This window comes from Podarcis filfolensis (genome assembly GCF_964270895.1).
Source record: "Podarcis filfolensis genome assembly, chromosome: 2".
NCBI classification, from domain to species: Eukaryota; Metazoa; Chordata; class Lepidosauria; order Squamata; family Lacertidae; genus Podarcis; species Podarcis filfolensis.
The window spans coordinates 14954471-14974287 of record NC_139605.1 but is presented as its reverse complement, the minus strand read 5'-3'; the positions used below and the strand labels follow the sequence as shown (position 1 = coordinate 14974287).

Here is a 19817-nt window from a genome sequence, read left to right as displayed (position 1 = left end):
GGAAATGAAGGAGAACTATATGAAAACGATGTACAAGTGGTGTTTGACTTCTAGTAAATTGGCTAAGACGTATAAAGCTGAATCAGATATGTGCTGGAAATGTAAGGAAAAATGGGTGGTACCATTAACATACAGTGGTACCTCGGGTTACAGATGCTTCAGGTTACAGATGCTTCAGGTTACAGACTCCACTAACCCAGAAATAGTACCTCAGGTTAAGAATTTTGCTTCAGGATGAGAACAAAAATTGTGCTCTGGTGGCGTGGCAGCAGTGGGAGGCCCCATTAGCTAAAGTGGTACCTCAGGTTCAGAACAGTTTCAGGTTCAGAACGGACCTCCAGAACGAATTAAGTTCTTAACCCGAGGTACCACTGCATGTGGTGGACATGTCAGATAGTGAAAGCTTTTTGGGAGATGATTTATAATGAGCTGGAAAATGTTGAAGGTATCGTTTAGAAGAAGACCAGAATCCTTTTTTCTAGGAATAAAGGTAAAAGAAGGTAAAAGACTGGGGAAGCCGGTGTTTGACCACAGACAGCTTTCCGGGTCATGTGGCCAGCATGACTAAACTGCTTCTGGTGCAACAGAACGCCATGACAGAAGCCAGAGCGCACAGAAATGCCGTTTACCTTCCTGCTGGAGCGGTACCTATTTATCTACTTGCACTGGCATGCTTTTGAACTGCTAGGTTGGCAGGAGCTGGGACAGAGCAATGGGAGCTCACTCCATTGTGGGGATTCGAACCACTGATCTTCTGATCAACACACCCAAGAGGCTCAGTGGTTTAGACCACAGCGCCACTTGTGTCCTTAGGAATAATAGGTCAAGCTGTACCCAAGGATCAGAAAAAACTACCGTATCTATGTATTCAGCAATGGCTGCCAGGATGAATTATGGGCAGAAGAAACAGTTCCAACCAAGAAGGTCAGGCAGATAAAGCTGATGGAGTATGCGGAGATGTCCAAACTTACGGGAAGAATAAGAAACCAGGAAGAGAATTTTTTAAATAAAGACTGGGGAAAATTTATTGGATATATAAAAAGTTATTGTAAACAGCTTAAAACTTTAGCAGAGCTAATGTAAAACGAGCTGTAAAGAATAATTAAATAAATTTTAGAAGAAATATACAAGGAATTTTTGTGGATATGCAGAAATAGAGAACCACAGATTGCGGGGAGGGGGAGTCAATTTGATGTTATTTACAGTTTTGTTAATTGGTATGTATTGATGTAAAATGAAAAATGATAAGTAAATAGGAAATAAGTGTAATAAATACTGTAATACTATTTACCATTTCAACAAGTTTGCTTATTTAATAAAGCTGAACATTCGTGACTAATTCAAGCTCATTTAAAAGTATCTGTGTGTTTTTTTTATTACTGATTTGTTTCAGACTAAATAAACATTGCATTTGATTAAAAATGAAAGTAAACACTGTGGTTAGTAAGTGCAAGGTTGCCTCATTTCATCTGTGGAAAGAGGAAGCTAAGAAAGATGAGTCTGTCTCCTTTTCCATGAAATCGGGGGCGCAGAAACTATGAGTAACTGTGGCATTCAGCTGCTTCATGAGGAGGTCCTTCTTTCCAGTATTGCGGACGTGGGAATCTCCCTTAGTCTAAGGGCCACATTCCCTTCTTGACAAGCTTTCAGGGGCCACATGTCAATAGTGGGCAACAGATGTGACTCTTATACAGTAGATAGGTAGATGATAGATGATAGATAGATGATAGATAGATAGATAGATAGATAGATAGATAGATAGATGATAGATAGATAGATAGATAGATAGATAGATAGATAGATAGATAGATGATAGATAGATAGATAGATATAGATAGATAGATAGATGATAGATAGATAGATAGATAGATAGATAGATAGATAGATAGATAGATTTTGTTTAGTCGTTTAGTCGTGTCCGACTCTTCGTGACCCCAAGGACCAGAACATGGCAGGCACTTCTGTCTTCCACTGCCTCCCGCAGTTTGGTCAAACTCATGCTGGTAGCTTCGAGAACACTGTCCCACCATCTCGTCCTCTGTCGTCCCCTTCTCCTTGTGCCCTCCATCTTTCCCAACATTAGGGTCTTTTCCAGGAAGTCTTCTCTTCTCATGAGGTGGCCACAGTATTGGAGCCTCAGCTTCAGGATCTGTCCTTCCAGTGAGCACTCAGGGCTGATTTCCTTCAGAATGGATAGGTTTGATCTTCTTGCAGTTCATGAGACTCTCAAGAGTCTCCTCCAGCACAAGAATTCAAAAGCATCAATTCTTCGGCAATCAGCCTTCTGTATGGTCTAGCTCTCACTTCCATACATCACTACTGGGAAATAGATAGATAAATAAATAATACCCCGCCCATACGGCTGGGTTTCCCCAGCCACTCTGTGCGGCTCCCAACAGAATATTAAAAACACGATAAAACATCAAACATTAAAAACGTCCCTAAACAGAGCTGCCTTCAGATGTCTTTGAAAAGTCAGATAGTTGTTTATTTCCTTGACATCTGATGGGAGGGTGTTCCACAGGGCGGGCGCCACTACCAAGAAGGCCCTCTGCCTGGTTCCCTGTAACTTGGCTTCTTGCAGCAAGGGAACCGCCAGAAGGCCCTCAAAGCTGGATGATAGCGATAGAGATGCTCCTTCAGGCATACTGTGCCGAGGCCGTTTAGGGCTTTTAGGGTCAGCACCAACACTTTGAATTGTGCTCGGAAACGTACTGGGAGCCAATGTAGGTCTTTCAGGACTGGTGTTATATGGTCTTGGTGGCCGTTCCCAGTCACCAGTCTAGCTGCCACATTCTGGATTAGTTGTAGTTTCCAAACCACCTTCAAAGGTAGCTTATTGATGGTCAGGCCATGATGGAGGTCAATGAACATGGCCAAGGCCATAGACTAGTTTCTACCAACTCTCATTCACCCCTCTTGTGTTCTTCATCCAGGCAAGGAAGGGTTCCAGCCATGCAAATCCACTCTAGGAAGCTGCGAGGGAGCCCTTTGGCAAGGGATCTGGAGCCAACCCATTATCATAGACTCATAGATTTGTAGGGATCCCAAGGGTCATCTAGCCCAACCCCTGCAGTGCAGGACTCTCAGCTAAAGCATCAATGGCAGGTGGCCATTGATTTTGTCCCATTGGGGAAGAAATCAAATTCAAAAATTAAGGTGAGATAGTAATTAACACATTGGCAGGAAGACATGTCTTCACGTGCTTTAGAAGAATCCTGTAGCGGTGATAGCAAGTGGCCTGGGAGATTGGGTTTTTCAATGATGCTTGCTTTGTTGTGGTGTGTGACTTTTGTGGTTTCCTGTATCTGTGATAGCGCAAATTGCTGAAGTGGTGGTTTTCAGTAGCAGGTATGCTGTGTCACGCAAGCCTTGCTGCGCTGTCTTCGAGATTTGCAGGCGAAGGCCCCTGCATGTTTTCATCTGTTGAGCAATGTAGCTGCTTTTCCTGTGGGCTATTTTTGTGCATGAATAAAACTCAGCACTGGACCTCTGAGTCTACAGTTTGAGAGCTGGTTCTTCTCTAGCAGGATCTCAGAGAAGTGGGAAGGTTTTGTTGGAGAGTCTAAGAAGTTTCGTGTGCCTATATTTCAGAAGGCAGGTGAGGAGATAACTTGCGGGAGGGAAAGGATTTGTAGATCTTTTGCTTTGCTGATTCAAATTATAATGGGAAATTGAATTATTCAGTAAGCATATGTTACTAAAAATGTCCTGGGCAGAGCTTAGAATCAAGTCATATTCTGCCAAATTTCTTGACAAGGTGCGGGGAGCGAAAACGGGTTGGTGGTGGTACCTTTATTTTGCTGGGTTTCCAGTTACCATCTATGTTACTTCTCCATGTACTGGAGAAGATTTTGAGCATCTTGCTGGATCGCCCTAAGCGAAACTGAAGCTTCTGTACTTGCTAGGAAAGAAATGAAAGATAACTGGTTCTTAATTCTATTTTGGCAGTAAAAAACAAAACAGAACATTTTATTTCAATTATTAACAGCTATGCCTTTTTTAAAAAAGCAATTTCCCAGAAAGCGAGTATTATGGGGGTGCTTCTTAAAAGATATCTTTGTAAGACACCAATTTTGCTGGCATTAATACATTCCAAACCACTAGCAATTCTCTGTCATCTATTTAAGTACCACCCAGATCTAGCCAGGATGGAAGTATAGAGAAGCTTGGTCTCTCTCTCTCTCTCTCTCTCTCTCTCTCTCTCTCTCTCTCTCTCTCTCACACACACACACACACACACACACACACACACCCCACAAGCCCCTTTTGGTTCTCAATGTGTATTACAATAATCTTATTTATGGTCTGAATTGTTCCAGATATTCTGATGGCTCCTGCACCAATGAAAAGTCATGCCATGCTGCTCAGCAGGAGATATTTCTGTGGCTTTTCACTCGCCTTGCTTGCTGCCCATTTCCTCTCCTCAAATGCCTGTGGATATGAGCCAATGAGTGAGTATGAATATGAAATTAGAGTTTCAAAAACCAACAACAAAAGTCATTTCCTATAAAAACATAGGGAGCTGCTTTTTACAAGGTCAGACGAGCGTTTTCTCAGGTTCTCTTGCAACAGAAATCAACCCCAAAGAAGCTGGTTGTTTCTCTCTCCCTTTGCATGTGGGTTTTTGCAAACTGCCCTGTGATCCTTGGATGAAGGGTAGTATAGAAATTTAAATAATAATAATTGCCTTCGGTCTTGCAACAGAGATGGACAAATCTGTCATTTTTGGTTTCTCGGTTTCTCATTATTCTTCAGTTCTCTCGTTCCAGATCAGTGTGCAATTTTGTTAAGTCCTCATGAAAATTCATCAGGTTTTGTGTTTGTATGCAAATATACACATTTTCCCCGATATACAGATTTTTGCAAGACCATTTAGCCAAAGGTAGTGCATTTTTGTGCACTATATTGGTGAATATGTGCAGCTTTATTCCAGCTATTCTCTTTTGTACAGACTGCTTGGCTAGAGCCTTGCAAATTTTAGAGAAGTGAGGTTTTTGAAGGAAGGCTGTGTTTCCACTCTCATATCATTTGGAAATGTGAATGAGGTTGATTTGCCTTTCAGTGTCAACTGAGTCAAATTTCCTCTCCATCCCTGTCTAGCAATACTCTGAATTCTAACTGAAAGTAGTTCTCCAGGTTCTCAGGTGGCAGTGGAGCAGAGAGCCTCTCCCATCTCTTGCTACCTGTTTCTTTTGAGATCTCAGAGATGGAACCTAGGTGTCTTCTGCATTTAACACCCATGATCTACAACTAAGCTTCTTGAGAATTCTAGAAATAAGCATGACGACTCTTGGTGCAATCATGTCCCAGGGACAGCTGTGTTGCCACATCTAGGCTTTGGAGCACCACACACACAACAAGGAGATTTATTTGGCTACCCTCTAAGGCTGTGCTGAATTTTTCTCCCACTTTGTGTACTCCGGAGTCTTCCTTCAGCGCTCATGCTAGCAGGAAAGTCCTGTCAATGGGCTTGTGTTTTTGAGGAAGTATAGAGCAGAAAGGCCGCAGGCCACAAAGAGATGCTTGTACAGCGGAAGGGGACAGTCACACAAGCATAACCTGCAGCCACCTTGTAAGGAAAGCAGCTCTGCTAAAATGGAAGTATACAGTGGTACCTCATGTTACAGACGCTTCAGGTTACAGACTCCGCTAACCCAGAAATATTACCTCAGGTTAAGAACTTTGCTTCAGGATGAGAATGGAAATCGTGTGCCGGTGACGCGGCAGCAGCAGGAGGCCCCATTAGCTAAAGTGGTACCTCAGTTTCAGGTTAAGAACAGACCTCCAGAACAAATTAACCCAAGGTACCACTGTAAAGATGGGACGCAGGTGGCGCTGTGGGTTAAACCAGAGCCTAGGGCTTGCTGATCAGAAAGTCGGCGGTTCGAATCCCTGCGACGGGGTGAGCTCCCGTTACTCGGTCCCTGCTCCTGCCAACCTAGCAGTTCAAAAGCACGTCAAAGTGCAAGTAGATAAATAGGTACCGCTCTGGGGGGAAGGTAAATGACATTTCCACGCGCTACTCTGGTTCGCCAGAAGCGGCTTAGTCATGCTGGCCACATGACCCGGAAGCTGTACGCCGGCTCCCTCAGCCAATAAAGCAAGATGAGTGCCAGAACCCCAGAGTCGGTCACAACTAGACCTAATGTTCAGGGGTCCCTTTACCTTTACCACTGTAAAATTATTTTTTGAAATAGGAAGAGCGTTACTAAATCAGGCCCAAGGGCCATCCTGTTTTGTTAGTGGGCAACCAGTTGCCTCGCAGAATGTGAGCGCAACAGCATTCTGCCCACTTGCAGTTAGCAATATCTGAATTGTAATACTGTTCCCAGGATTTGGGGCAGGGCAGGGCTGAGGGGAGGCAGTGCTTGTCAGCCTTCTTTATGGTCCAGATCTCACTTCCATACATCACTACTGGGGAAAATACCTGGGCACACTAGCTCAAACTGGAAGGAATATATGATACTGCTGGAGATATTTGAAACTAAACTTCTTTCTGGTTCCATCCCTGACAGGTGGTGAGAACTGCCTTAATCGTACTTCAAAATCTGTGCAAAAAGGGGAGACAATAACAGTGAAATTTGCTAATGATTCAGTTCCTTCAGAACCTTATTTCGACACCTGCATTTGGAACAACACAGATTCCAAATGGTACATTTTGTGCCAGTTTAGTGACGGAGTCTGCAAGCCATACCTTAAGGACTTCAAAGAGAATGTTTCCGTGACAGTGGGAACTTTTCATATATACAACGTAAGCAAAGATGCTGGCAGGATCTATAAGCTTCTCACCATTTCTGGAAAATGTGTGGCCTGGATCAATGTCACCGTGTCAGGTAAGTTTTTACGTGCCGCACCTCTGCTATAAGAGGACGTGGAGTCTGTGTAGACTCCGCGGTGCTATAATTGTTAAAAAAACAGTTGGAAGTCAAAAGCACTTGCTCATTTGTTGTGAATCCACAATCATTATATGGGGCAGGTGGGACTGGATTAACCATTAAGCAAAATAAGCAACGCTTAGGGAAAAAAGGAAAGGGGGCACCACATAAATTTTCCATTGCCAGATTTACCATGGACCATATGGTACAGCTGAACCAGTTCTAAAGGGCAAGAGCCGCGTTCAGCTGGCTCTGCTTTTACCCACAAAAGAGGGAATTTGGGGCACGGAGATGTAAAAAAAGGAAACAAAAGCTGCCTAGAAGTGAGGTGGAAAGGGGAAATATGCCAGGGAAATCTACTCGGAGTCGAGAGTAAATTTCATGCTCTTTATTCAGCTCATAGTGGTGAGGAGGAATGAAAGTTTCCCCAAAGTATCTGCTTTATATATATTATTTACACAATGGGCTGCACGTGATTGGCTAATTCTGGGATTCTCCTGTAGGCCAATCAGTTGTGGATTCACTTCCATCTGGAGCTGGATTGAGTGGCTCCTGTGGACCAATCAGACTGCTGCATTTTGGATCCGATTCAACTCAGTACATAACAGCCTGGGAAAGTGAAAGCGAAGGGGAAACACATAGGCAATATATGTAGGAGAAATAACCTAAATAACCTACTGAACCCCACTTATCTTTTTCTTTCCCTGCAGGTGGTGTGTCCTGGACGTACTCCCACATTGTAATTACAGTGTTAGCAAACTTATTATTATTATTATTATTGTTATTTTAAATGTTGTTGAATTTTTCTTGTCTTATCTTACTTTATAATAAAATTGCAAAATGTCAACAGGCTGTTTTCATTGGGGTTTTTCGTAGATTTTATTTTATTTTTATTTTCTGCAATGCCAGACATCGTCATCATCATCATTTATTATTTCTACCCTGCCCATCTGGCTGGGTTCCCCCAGCCACTCTGGGCGGCTCCCAACAGAATATTAAAAACACGATAAAAAAATCAAACATTAAAAACTTCCCTAAGCAGGACTGCCTTCAGATGTCTTCTAAAAGTCAGATAGTTGTTTATTTCCTTGACATCTGATGGGAGGGCGGTCCACAGAGCGGGTGCCACTGCCAAGAAGGCCCTCTGCCTGGTTGATTACCCTGTTGATTTAGAGTAGCTTGTGCTAGTGCACATTTGGAAAAAAGGTTTTGCGAAAACTAAAAAGCCTTCATGAGATGCAGAGCTCAAAGCTATGTGAGCATCTTGCTCCATTGCAAGCAACACCGCTCCCGGCCACTCCTGTGTTAGGAATTTTGGATTGCCTATGAATGCATAAGAAGATGGCTCTTTCCTTCAATGGTAGGAAGCCCCACTAACTTCAGTAGCACTTGCTCACCTGAGTATAGGATCACAGCCTTAGCCTCTCATATATAAACCCACCTATAATCACATAAGCGCTTCAGTAGATGAAAGGGCAACAGAAATCTCATACTGTAGAGAAGGACTGAAGGTGATCAGTGAACAATGGAATAATATGGCTCTCTCAGATTATTTGAACTTGGCATCTCCAGAAGCAGGGAGATGTTGCCTGGCATAGAAGGAAAGGGGCACTCCATCCCCTCTCGATACAGTTTGCCTCCACTTCCATCCCTGGTTGCTGAGTGTCTCTCGCTGAAGGACGTGAAGGAAACATGCTGTGGAAAGAAAGAGAAGCTTCTGACTTGGCCGGCCACTAGATGGTTTGAAGGCACACTCTTGTGTTTGTTTGTTTGTTTGTGCATGTGTGGTTAGGTAGGCATATATTCACATTTATTTAATTCAAAGCTGTAAGTTTGACGGGAGGTTGGCAAGATAGCTGTGAAAGATTCCATTTGGAATTAGCAGTGCTCATAACCAGTTGCCTGTGTGGATCTGCTGCGTAGCTAATTAAGCACTGCCTGGAAGCCTAATAACACCTGCTCTTTGTACATTTTCATATACAGTGGTACCTCGGGTTACAGACACTTCAGGTTATAGATGCTTCAGGTTACAGACTCAGCTAACCCAGAAATAGTACCTCAGGTTAAGAACTTTGCTTCAGGATGGGAACAGAAATTGCACGGTGGCAGCAGGAGGCCCCATTATCTAAAGTGGTACCTCAGGTTAAGAACAGTTTCAGGTTAAGAACGGACCTCCAGAACAAATTAAGTTCTTAACCCGAGGTACCACTGTACGTCTTTTTAACACTACAGACCCTGGATGCTTCCAGCATTTTCTGTCCCCTCAGAAACTGTTTCTAAAGATTGCCTTCTACTTCCCACTGCAAGTGGGGGATAGTTCAGTCGGTATAGCATGAGATTCTTAATCTTAAGGCTGTAGGATTGAGCCCCACGTTGGGCAAAAGATGCCTTCATTCCAGTGGAACGCAGGTGGCGCTGTGGTCTAAACCACTGAGCCTCTTGGGCTAGCCGATCAGAAGGTTGGCAGCTCGAATCCCTAGTGACAGGGTAAGCTTCCATTGCTCTGTCCCTGTTCCTGCCAACCTAGCAGTCTGATAGCACGCCAGTGCAAGTAGATAAATAGGTACTGCTGCGGTGGGAAGATAAATGGCATTTCCGTGCGGTCTGGTTCCGTCACGGTGCCCTGTCATGCCAGGTTTAGTCTAAGGTTACCAGATTTTTTTCAAAGAATCCAGGGACACTTTTTTTTTTAAGAGGGGGGGGATTAAAAAATTAAGAAGTAATATCTTCTCTTCTGTGGCCTCCTCTGTCGCGCGGCCTTCCTCTGGGCCCTGGCCTGCTCTCTTGGAGTGCTACCCACTGTGGAGTCACAGGTCGGGCCTGGGCTCGGCCACATGTCCTTGCTCTCCTGGTGCTCTCCTGCCTCTCATCCTCAGTGGTGTGGCAAGGTTGGGGCTCCCCTCTTTTTTCTCCTTCCTCTTTCTCTCTCTTCCTTCTCCTTCTCCTCTCCTCCTTCTTCCTGCATCAGCTCCAGGGGTTTTACTGGCCCTGGAGTGCCACTGAGCAGTTGGCCGGTGGCCGGGTGCTCTCGTTCCCGGCTCGATTTGGGTCACGGGGGGGTCAGCAGTTCCCCCAATTGACATGCCAGGCATCCCCGGTTCCCCCTCGGCAGTGGCAGTCTCAGCAACCTGGAGCCAGCCTGGTAGCACAGTTGGCTCTGCCTGGCTTCAGGAGCTGCTCGCTGCCACGGCGCCTGCCATTTTGCCTTGCCAGAAGTCCCCATATGATGTGTCTTGTGCCGTTGAACCAATCATGCAACATTCATTCCCTATTAATAAATCTACAACACTTAGAATATAAATCCGGGGACATTAAATGAAATCCGGGGACAGATTTTGTCCGGAGGCAGATTTGTAAATCCGGAAACGGGGACGTCTGGTAACCATAGCTTAGTCCTGCTGGCCACATGACCCAGAAAGCTATCTGTGGACAAATGCCGGCTCCCTGGGCCTGAAAGCGAGATGAGCGCCACAACGCCATAGTCGCCCTTGACTGGACTTAACCGTCCAGGGGTCCCTTACCTTTTTGTTACTTGTGGTCCCTTCCAAATCTATGATTCTGTGAAACAGTATATGAATGCCTTGGGTAGAAACGCAGGGGAAAGACACTTACCTCTGCTATGATCAGGCCAAGGAGACAGACAATCAAGGCTGCTAAGCTCAAATGAATGATGTTGGAGACTGTAGAGTCACTGTCACTTGCTGCCTTCGTGAAAGAGACAGAAGCGCCCAGATTCACTGCAGGAGAGAGACAGACACCGTTCATCTCTAATGTTTTGCTTAGAGCTCAGATGCATTGCAATAGTAGTCAAAGGAAGCGTGGGGACATTTTGAGGTGCAAGTACTACTGCCATGGAAACAAAGATACCTGCCCAACAGTGCTTGGGGAAAGATCCTGGGAACCTTGGAACGATCCCTCCCAGAAGTGCTCTCTCCAAGAATCTGAGTGGAAACCCCTCACGTCGCAGCTAGATGGCAGCTGCTTGGTCCTGGTCTCCCTGCTACTGACCTAGCCACTGTGATCCACGCGACAGTCACCTCCAGACTTGATTATTGTAACTCACTCTATGTGGGGCCACCCTTGAGACTGACCCGGAAACTCCAGCGGGTGCAGAATGCCATGGCGAGACGCCTTATGGGGTCCTCGCTGCGAGATCACATTCACCCAGTGCTATACCAGCTGCACTGGCTCCCGGTGGACTACAGGGTCAGGTTTAAGGTGCTGATTTTAACCTTTAGAGCCCTATACAGCCTAGGCCCCTCGTACCTACGGGACCACCTCTCCTGGTATGTCCCACGGAGGACCTTACGGTCTTCAAACAAAAACATCTTGGAGGTCCCGGGCCACAGGGAGGTTAGGCTGGCCTCAACCAGAGCCAGGGCTTTTTCGGCTGTGGCCCCGATCTGGTGGAACGCTCCGTCACAAGAGACTAGGGCCCTGCGGGACTTGACATCTTTCCGCAGATCCTGCAAGACAGAGCTGTTCCACCAGGCCTTTGGACCAGGCACAGTCTGACCCCCTCCTTTGGTGATCCTCACAGAACTCTAGCCCAATGGTTGCCATTAATTTGATTTTGAATTGATTTTAGAATGAATTAAGTTTAGAATGCTGTGTTACTTTTATTGTTGTTAGCCGCTCTGAGCCCGGCTTCGGCTGGGGAGGGCGGGATATAAATAAAAAAAAATTATTATTAGAAGAGCAGGCAAGTGAGTTCTTATTTCGCCAAGCATGCCAGTGGGAACGACAAGAGGAAAAGGAAGCCATCCTGAGTTGCTTCCACACTCTACTCTCTCTGGAACAAGCAGCAGTCATTTCCTCAGCTATGGCAGAGTCCAAGCGGCAGTGCTATCGCTGAGTTTTCTGCACTGCGCTCCCATCTTTTTAAAGACCTGCACTTTCAGGGGTCTAAATTGGGGGGCGGGACTCCATGGGTACAAAGGAGGGTCTCCACTGTGGACCTTTGCCCTCCAAAAACCAGATAGAGCTGTAACTGTTGGCCAATCACTGTCGTGCTTTGAGAAGAGCCCAACAAAACTACAGTACAGAAACAAAGGGAATGCTTAAATGAATATTTACACAAGCAGGGCTCAAATACGAAAGTTTGGTTGTGCTTAGACTAACCTTGTGAAGAATATAGAGAACACAAAGATTTGATGGACTATGAAAGAAATCAAGGAAAGGAAGTGACTGAAGAACAGATGTAAAGGTGAACTAGAAACTAAGAGATGTGTGGTGAGTGCGGTGGAAGTCTTTTAGAATATTTTAACTAGGATTTATATATTGTAATGTTTGAAGTATAAATTTGGTATTATTGATTATGAAAAGTATTTTTTTCTTTTTCCTTTCCTTTCCTTTTTTTCTTTTTTTAATCTTTTGTTTCTTTTCTAGTCTGCATGTTGGAAAATACGTAGACAAATGTGTTTAAAGTGTTATATATTGATTTTTGCTTCTATTTCTTTTTTCTTTTTATTTTCTTGTAATATTTAATAAAAACTAATAAAAAATTATTAAATGAAAAAAAGAGAAGAGCAGTAGCTTGCTGGTGGACACAAGAACTAAACCAATTTGCACTGTGCAAAAGCAACTGCTTCTCAAACCAAGATGCACCATTAGCCACCTGGAGTCCTTACTCAGAGTAGACCCATTCAAACTAATGGACTGAAGTTAGTTATGTTCCTTCATTCCAATGAGACCACTCCGAGTAGGATATGATGCACAGAGGATGTTTCCAGATGATCTGCTTATTGAGCCTTCATTCTGATTTATTTATGGGGAGGTGAGATAGGAAACATTGGATTAAGCAAGTGCTATGGACACGGGTGGTGCTGTGGGTAAAACCACAGAGCCTAGGACTTGCCAATCAGAAGGTCGGCGATTCGAATCCCCGCGATGGGGTGAGCTCCCGTTGCTCGGTCCCAGCTCCTGCCAACCTAGCAGTTCGAAAGCACGTCAAAGTGCAAGTAGATAAATAGGTACCGCTCCGGCGGGAAGGTAAACGGCGTTTCCGTGCACTGCTCTGGTTCGCCAGAAGCAGCTTAGTCGTGCTGGCTACATGACCCGGAAGCTATACACCAGCTCCCTTGGCCAATAAAGCGAGATGAGCGCCACAACCCCAGAGTCGGTCACGAGTGGACCTAACGGTCAGGAGTCCCTTTACCTTTATGCACAGCACACTTTCCAGGGCGTTTATCTCTCACTTTACTTATTACAAAATGTCTGGTTTTGGAGTGGAGGAGGACCAGCCCCCAGCTAAAGAGAACTTACTCGGGGGAGATGCCAGAACTGGCCTGTCAGACGAACTCTCAGCCTGATCGGTTGAAGTGTTCATCCCTGGGTGAGCAGAAAAGAAAGAAGGAAAAGTTGAAGAAAGCCTCAGTCTAGTGTGCATCATGGACATGCAAGCTTTCTCTTAGGGAGGAAAATAAATGCCTGCACACTCCCTCTGCCAGCATCGCATTTGTTTCCTTCCTGATTTCCCTTTCCCCATCCATACTCCGTCCCCTAGAACTTACCTGTCGCTCCTGTACTTTTGCTGATACGCATTCCACTTCTCTCCTCTTCTAGAAATCGTACGCCCTTGTATTTGGTATTGTTTGTTTCTGCTAAAATGACAAGAAAGGGGCTTTACATTTTCTTTTAATGCCTAAGGGCTTTTGCTTTCTCCACGGAGGAGAGAAGCAGGCTTTGACTCACCTGTCTACTATATAAACTCTTTTATCAGGGATGGGGATCCTATGGGAGTCATTTTGGACTCACAGCTGTCCATGGAGGCGCAGGTTAATTCTGTGTGCAGGGCAGCTGTTCACCAGCTCCATCTGGTACGCAGGCTGAGACCCTACCTGCCCATGGACTGTCTCGCCAGAGTGGTGCATGCTCTGGTTATCTCCCACTTGCACTACTGCATTGCGCTCTATGTGGGGCTACCTTTGAAGGTGACTCGGAAACTACAATTAATCCAGAATGCGGCAGCTAGACTGGTGACTGAGAGTGGCCGCCGAGACCATATAACACCAGTCCTGAAAGATCTTCATTGGCTCCCAGTGTGTTTCCGAGCACAATTCAAAGTGTTGGTGCTGACCTTTAAAGCCCTAAATGGCCTCGGTCCAGTATATCTGAAGGAGCGTCTCCACTCCCATCATCCAGCCACTGAGGTCCAGCGCTGAGGGCCTTCTGGCGGTTCCCTTGCTGCGAGAAGTGAGGTTACAGGGAACCAGGAAGAGGGCCTTCTCAGCAGTGGCGCCTGCCCTTTGGAACGCCCTCCCACCAGATGTGAAGGCAATAAACAACTATTTTACTTTTAAAAGACAACTGAAGGCGGCCCTGTTTAGGGAAGTTTTTAATGTCTGATGCTATATTGGTTTTAATATTCGGTTGGAAGCCACCCAGAGCGGCTGGGGAAACCCAGCCAGATGAGCAGGTATAAATAATAAATTATTATTATTATTATTATTATTATTATTATTATTATTATTATTAGGACCTCCAAAGGTTGAGTTGCTGAGCTGCAACTCCCATCATCCCAGATGACTGGCCATGCTGGCTGAGGCTGGTGAGAGTTGGAGTCCAGCAATCTCTGGAGGGCCACAGGTTCCCCATCGCTCCCTTGTGTGGGGCTGAGGGTGGTTGATGGCAATGGAAAAAGGTGTGGGCAGAATTAGGCTTTGCTGGTCAGTGGAGACAGACAGGCACGTCGTGTATCCATAGCAATGACCAGAGAAGGAATGACCGCTGGGAGGAGCACAGAGAGAAGAAACACCATGGTGCTTCTGAAGCAGCACAACCGGACGCCTTTATCTACCCCAGCTCCACAAAACATGTCTCTCCCGCATTGGTCTCTTTAGACACAGGAGGAACTGCAACCTTCCAATAGTTTTACTTCACTCCAAAGGGGCACTCCTTCTTTATCTACTAAGATGGACAGATGCCAGCAACAAACAGCAGCAAGACCATTAATTTGCATGCCCTGCTATCACAAATAGCTGGCATTTTCCAGTCAGATTGCACAGAAGCAGAAAGTTAAAAAAAAAACACCCTCCTCCTTTCATTCTGCTCAGCTCTGCCCCACCCTTGCCTGTTATTTGTTTTGCAAAATTCACCCCAAATCCCAAAGTGCAAGATGAGCTTTGGCTCTCAAAAGGATCTACCATATTTTTCGCTCTATAGGACGCACTTTTTCCCCTCCAAAAATTAAGGGGAAATGTGTGTGCGTCCTATGGAGTGAATGCAGGCTCCTTGGCTTCAGCGATAGCAACACGAAGCCTCCGAAGCGCAGAGGGAGTGCTCCCTCCACGCTCCGGAGGCTATGCGTTGCTTTCACTGAAGCCTGGAGAGCGAAAGGAGTCGGTGCGCACTGACCCCTCTCACTCTCCAGGCTTCAGGGATAGCCGCCTGAAGCCTCCGGAGTGCAGCAGAACCTCGCGCTGCTGTGCTCCAAAGGCTTCGGGTTCTTTTCGCTGAAGCCGGGAGAGCAAGACTCTCCTGGCTTCAGCAGAGAGGGAGAGCTGCGCAGCACCCCTTCAGCGAAGCGGGAGGATAAATGGAAGAGGCTCCGTTTCTCCTGCCACTTCACTGAAGGGGCGCTGAGCAGAGAGGGGGAGATTTTTTTTTCTTGTTCTCCCCCTCTAAAACAAGGTGCGTCCTATAGAGCGAAAAATACGGTATATGGCACCTGTATGTTTTCCTCTCTAGGGAAAACAGCAGCCCTAGGGAGGGGTTGATTTTAATCAGGAAACTATTGTATTGTGGGGTGTGGGGTGTGCGGAAGAGTTAGGATTAGGGTTAGACCACACAGTTTTGTGGTTCCGATTTGACACTGGAGGCCTCTCAGCTGCTTTTAACTTATTAAAAACCACAGATCTAAATCAAGTTATCTCCCGCATTACATCTATAATGGCTGTTATTTTAATAACAAGAAATGACAGACAACCAAACCACAATGTGAGAAAGTGAGAAGGTTGGGTGAAGCATCATCCCTCGGTCTGCTCCAAGCATATTATAAAGACGTATCATTTTGCCCAGGATTTCCCTGGGCCTAGCTGTTAATAAAAACATAATCATTAAATAATCTCTTATAAACGGAATAATAATATTATACAGTGGTACCTCAGGTTACATACGCTTCAGGTTACATATGCTTCAGGTTACAGACTCCGCTAACGCAGAAATAGTGCTTCAGGTTAAGAACTTTGCTTCAGGATAAGAACAGAAATCAGGCTCTGGCAGCGCGGCGGCGGCAGGAGGCCCCATTAGCTAAAGTTGTGCTTCAGGTTAAGAACAGTTTCAGGTTAAGAACGGACCTCCGGAACTAATTAAATACTTAACCCGAGGTACCACTGTAATTAAATCGTTTATTAAAAACAATAGGGTCACACTAGGGTGCAGACCAAACCTAACACTCTTACCCTTGGTCACTATTAGGCTGATGTTAGCCGACAGCATCACGTCCAATGCTAGCAAGGTGATGCAGTAAATCCCAGAATCCTCAGCTCTCGCATCCTTGAGTAACAGAGAAGCATCCTCAGAGGACAATTCTGCACGATGTCTGTATTTGTCTGTTTTCCTAATGCTGAATTTGCAATAGTCCCTCCAGGACCGGGTACCATTCCCTGCCAAGCAGTTATCCGCCATGAGAATCAGCACCACCTGACGGCCAGTGACAAAACGCCATCGCACCTGGAAGTAGCCCGGCACCGAAGTCAGAAAAGTCAACGAGGCAGAGAGCAAGGCTGTATTACCTTCCGAGATGGAAATCAGAGATTCGGGCACCGTCAGCAAAAGGGCTGCAGCAGGGCCTGGGCAGAAGGGAGAACAGGGAAGGGGGTTTAAGCAGGCAGAAGCGGGCACTGACTTCTTGGGCTAGGACAACGCAAGGTGCTTTCCCCCAAGCTGTTGGGAAATATACTGTCAGCCAATGAGATTTCTCTAGCGGGAGGAAGAGCAACACTGGTGTAGTGAAAGTGATATGTGTTTTTGTGTTTGTGGATTTAGAGAAGTTGAACGTCAAGGCCAGTATACAACGTATAGCAGCGTCAATGGAATATATATGTGTTGATGATAGATGATAGATAGATAGATAGATAGATAGATAGATAGATAGATAGATAGATAGATGATAGATAGATAGATATAGATAAATAGATGATAGATAGATAGATAGATAGATAGATAGATAGATAGATAGATAGATAGATAGATGATAGATAGATGATAGATAGATGATAGATAGATAGATAGATAGATAGATGATAGATAGATAGATAGATAGATAGATGATAGACAGATATATGGTAGGTAGGTAGGTAGGTAGGTAGGTAGGTAGGTAGATGATAGAGATAGATAGATAGATAGATAGATAGATAGATAGATAGATAGATAGATAGATAGATAGATAATGATGATGATGATGATGATAGATAGATAGATGATAGATAGATAGATAGATAATAGATAGATAGATAGCTAGATGATAGATAGATAGATAGATAGATAGATAGATAGATAGATAGATAGATGATAGATGATAGATAGATAGATAGATAGATAGATAGATAGATGATAGATAGATAGATAGATAGATAGATAGATAGATAGATAGATGATAGGTAGGTAGGTAGGTAGGTAGGTAGGTAGAAAGATAGGTAGATGATAGATAGAGAGATGATAGATAGATAGATAGATAGATAGATAGATAGATAGAGATGATAGATAGATAGATAGATAGATAGATAGATAGATAGATAGATAACATCTCCTTACCCCAAAGGTCTTACACTCAGAATATTGACTTTAAGAGGAAGGAAGAGAGGTGAATGGCAAGGATTATAAATTGCATTTCTATGTAGAAAAAAAAAAGAATAAATAAACTCAGTGTTTCAGGTGAGTTAGGAAATGGAACCATCTCCCTTCAATTTTTTAGGACAGCTTTTAGAAATTGTATATGTGATGCAATTCCTGAGAGCTCAGGCATGCTGAGGTCTACAAGCCAAAGGCATCGTAACTTGTGCATTTATACCACCCACTTCCCCAGCCACCCAAAGTGGGGTGCCTGTGAGAGTTGGTGTACTAGTTTGAAAAGGAATGAAGCTGCACGTTTTTGCATATTTCAAAAAGCACCGAGGTTTTTATTTTGCCAGGGTACTTTGCAAAATAAACATTGGTGCATGAAGCTGCATAAGCACACAAACAGACAGAAAATCCCCTCTATGGATTATCTCCATGCGAGCAAAATTTCCTGCACAAAGTAACTGAGCTGCATGTTCTTTGGTGGTAGACTTTCTGTTGAGTGAAATGCACTGGGCTTGTGCTGCGATACCAATTGCAGAGCTGGAATAACAAAGAACCAAAAACAACACAGCATCTGTATAGCCCTTCTTTCTGTCAAGTTTTTCAAGGGCACCTGCATGCTGTATTTACAGGAGAAATTCAAGCGCATACCAGATTTTAGGCTAGCGCAATCAAGGTGGATTAAAGGGCTCTGTCACCCTTGTGCAGCAAATGATTTTTTTTTCCATTATTTTTTTTTTTAAATACCAGACTTTCTGCAGTTTGGAAAGTGAACCAGAAAATGCATGGAAAAGTGAGGGGTGAACAAATGGATGAAATAGGTGTAAACACCCAGCGATCAAACCAGAACAAATGCTCAATAAAGACCAGGCATAATTTAACCTCTGTGCAATTTTAATTCTGCAATTTAACCTTTGTGCAAGCAAATCAGGATGGATGCTGAATAAGCAGATTGTCTGGAAGAGCTGTAAGTGGGGGTTGCGTATTGAAAAGCAATCCCTGCAAACTCCCTTATCAGGATTCCCATCGGACAACCAAGCTGAGATGTGCCTGTCCAGCACATCTCAAGTGCATAGCTGTCAACTTTCCCCCTTATTCTGAATAGGATTCCTTGCAAGAAAAGGGAAAAGTTGACAGCTATGCTCAAGTGTAATCCACCACCTGAAGTAATCTGCATCCTGAGAAAGCTTTGCAATATGAGTTTTGTTGAATTCACAACCTCCCCCTCCCCCCACACCATTTGCCTAGGGTAGTAAATGTAAAGGGACCCCTGACCGTTAGGTCCAGTCGTGACCGACTCTGGGGTTGCGGCGCTCATCTCGCTTTATTGGCCGAGGGAGTCGGCGTACAACTTCCGGGTCATGTGGCCAGCATGACTAAGCCGCTTCTGGCGAACCAGAGCAGCGCACGGAAACGCCGTTTACCTTCCTGCCGGAGCGGTACCTATTTATCTACTTGCACTCTGACGTGCTTTCGAACTGCTAGGTTGGCAGGAGCTGGGACCGAGCAACGGGAGCTCACCCCGTCGCGGGGATTTGAACCGCTGACCTTCTGGTCGGCAAGTCCTAGGCTCTGTGATTTAACCCACAGCACCACCCGCATCCCCTAGCCTAGGGTAGTAGCATCTCCTAAAATAGACCCTTTTACTTACCGATCAGCATCCCAAACAGCCACAACTTTGCCATTGCAACCAGGACACCTTCCTGCATTTACAGCCCCACGGTCTTTTGCTAGGTCAACATCAGTGGTCCTCTCTTCCCCTAAGTAGTCTGCTCAGGGCAAGACTGATGGGAGCCAGGAACTTCCTGCTAGCCCGCTGGTGAACCCAGTCATGCTCTGCAGTTTCTGCTTAAAAGTGAAATTTAAGGTCAAACTGCCATGAATGAACAAGTATATAGCTTGTTATGTAAATAGAAACCACAGAGACAAAAGTGAAGCTGCTGAAGAAAGCATATAGTATTCTGCTAGAGTGGGAAACAAAAGATGAAGAGGTCAGATCAGTTATGATTAAATGGGCACAAGATATAGGACACAATATACGGTTTGAGGACTGGGAAAAGCTGTGGAGGGTAGATCTGGAATTTACTGACTGTTCTCTGCTGAAAGAAAACTATAGGAAAATGATGTATAGATGGTATATCACACCAGTACAAACAG

General features: G+C 44.9%; 1 protein-coding gene and 1 long non-coding RNA gene across 2 annotated transcripts; one reads left to right on the top strand and one right to left on the bottom strand.

Moving 5' to 3' along the window:
• Nucleotides 1-3470: 3470 nt before the first annotated feature.
• On the top strand, nucleotides 3471-7725 carry LOC310757360. The gene is made up of 4 exons (XR_014545102.1): nucleotides 3471-3601; nucleotides 4323-4454; nucleotides 6519-6836; nucleotides 7589-7725. It is a non-coding gene; the product is annotated as an uncharacterized lncRNA (long non-coding RNA).
• A 30-nt stretch (nucleotides 7726-7755) lies between these two features.
• LOC310757150 (uncharacterized protein) lies at nucleotides 7756-19435 on the bottom strand. Its single transcript, XM_083602358.1, has 6 exons — nucleotides 19312-19435; nucleotides 16280-16669; nucleotides 13391-13480; nucleotides 13143-13208; nucleotides 10491-10615; nucleotides 7756-8573 (listed from the first exon to the last, which is right to left on the bottom strand). The coding sequence occupies exons 1-6, from the start codon at nucleotides 19367-19369 to the stop codon at nucleotides 8394-8396; spliced, it is 909 nt and encodes a 302-aa protein (XP_083458484.1). The 5' UTR covers nucleotides 19370-19435; the 3' UTR covers nucleotides 7756-8393.
• Nucleotides 19436-19817: the final 382 nt, after the last annotated feature.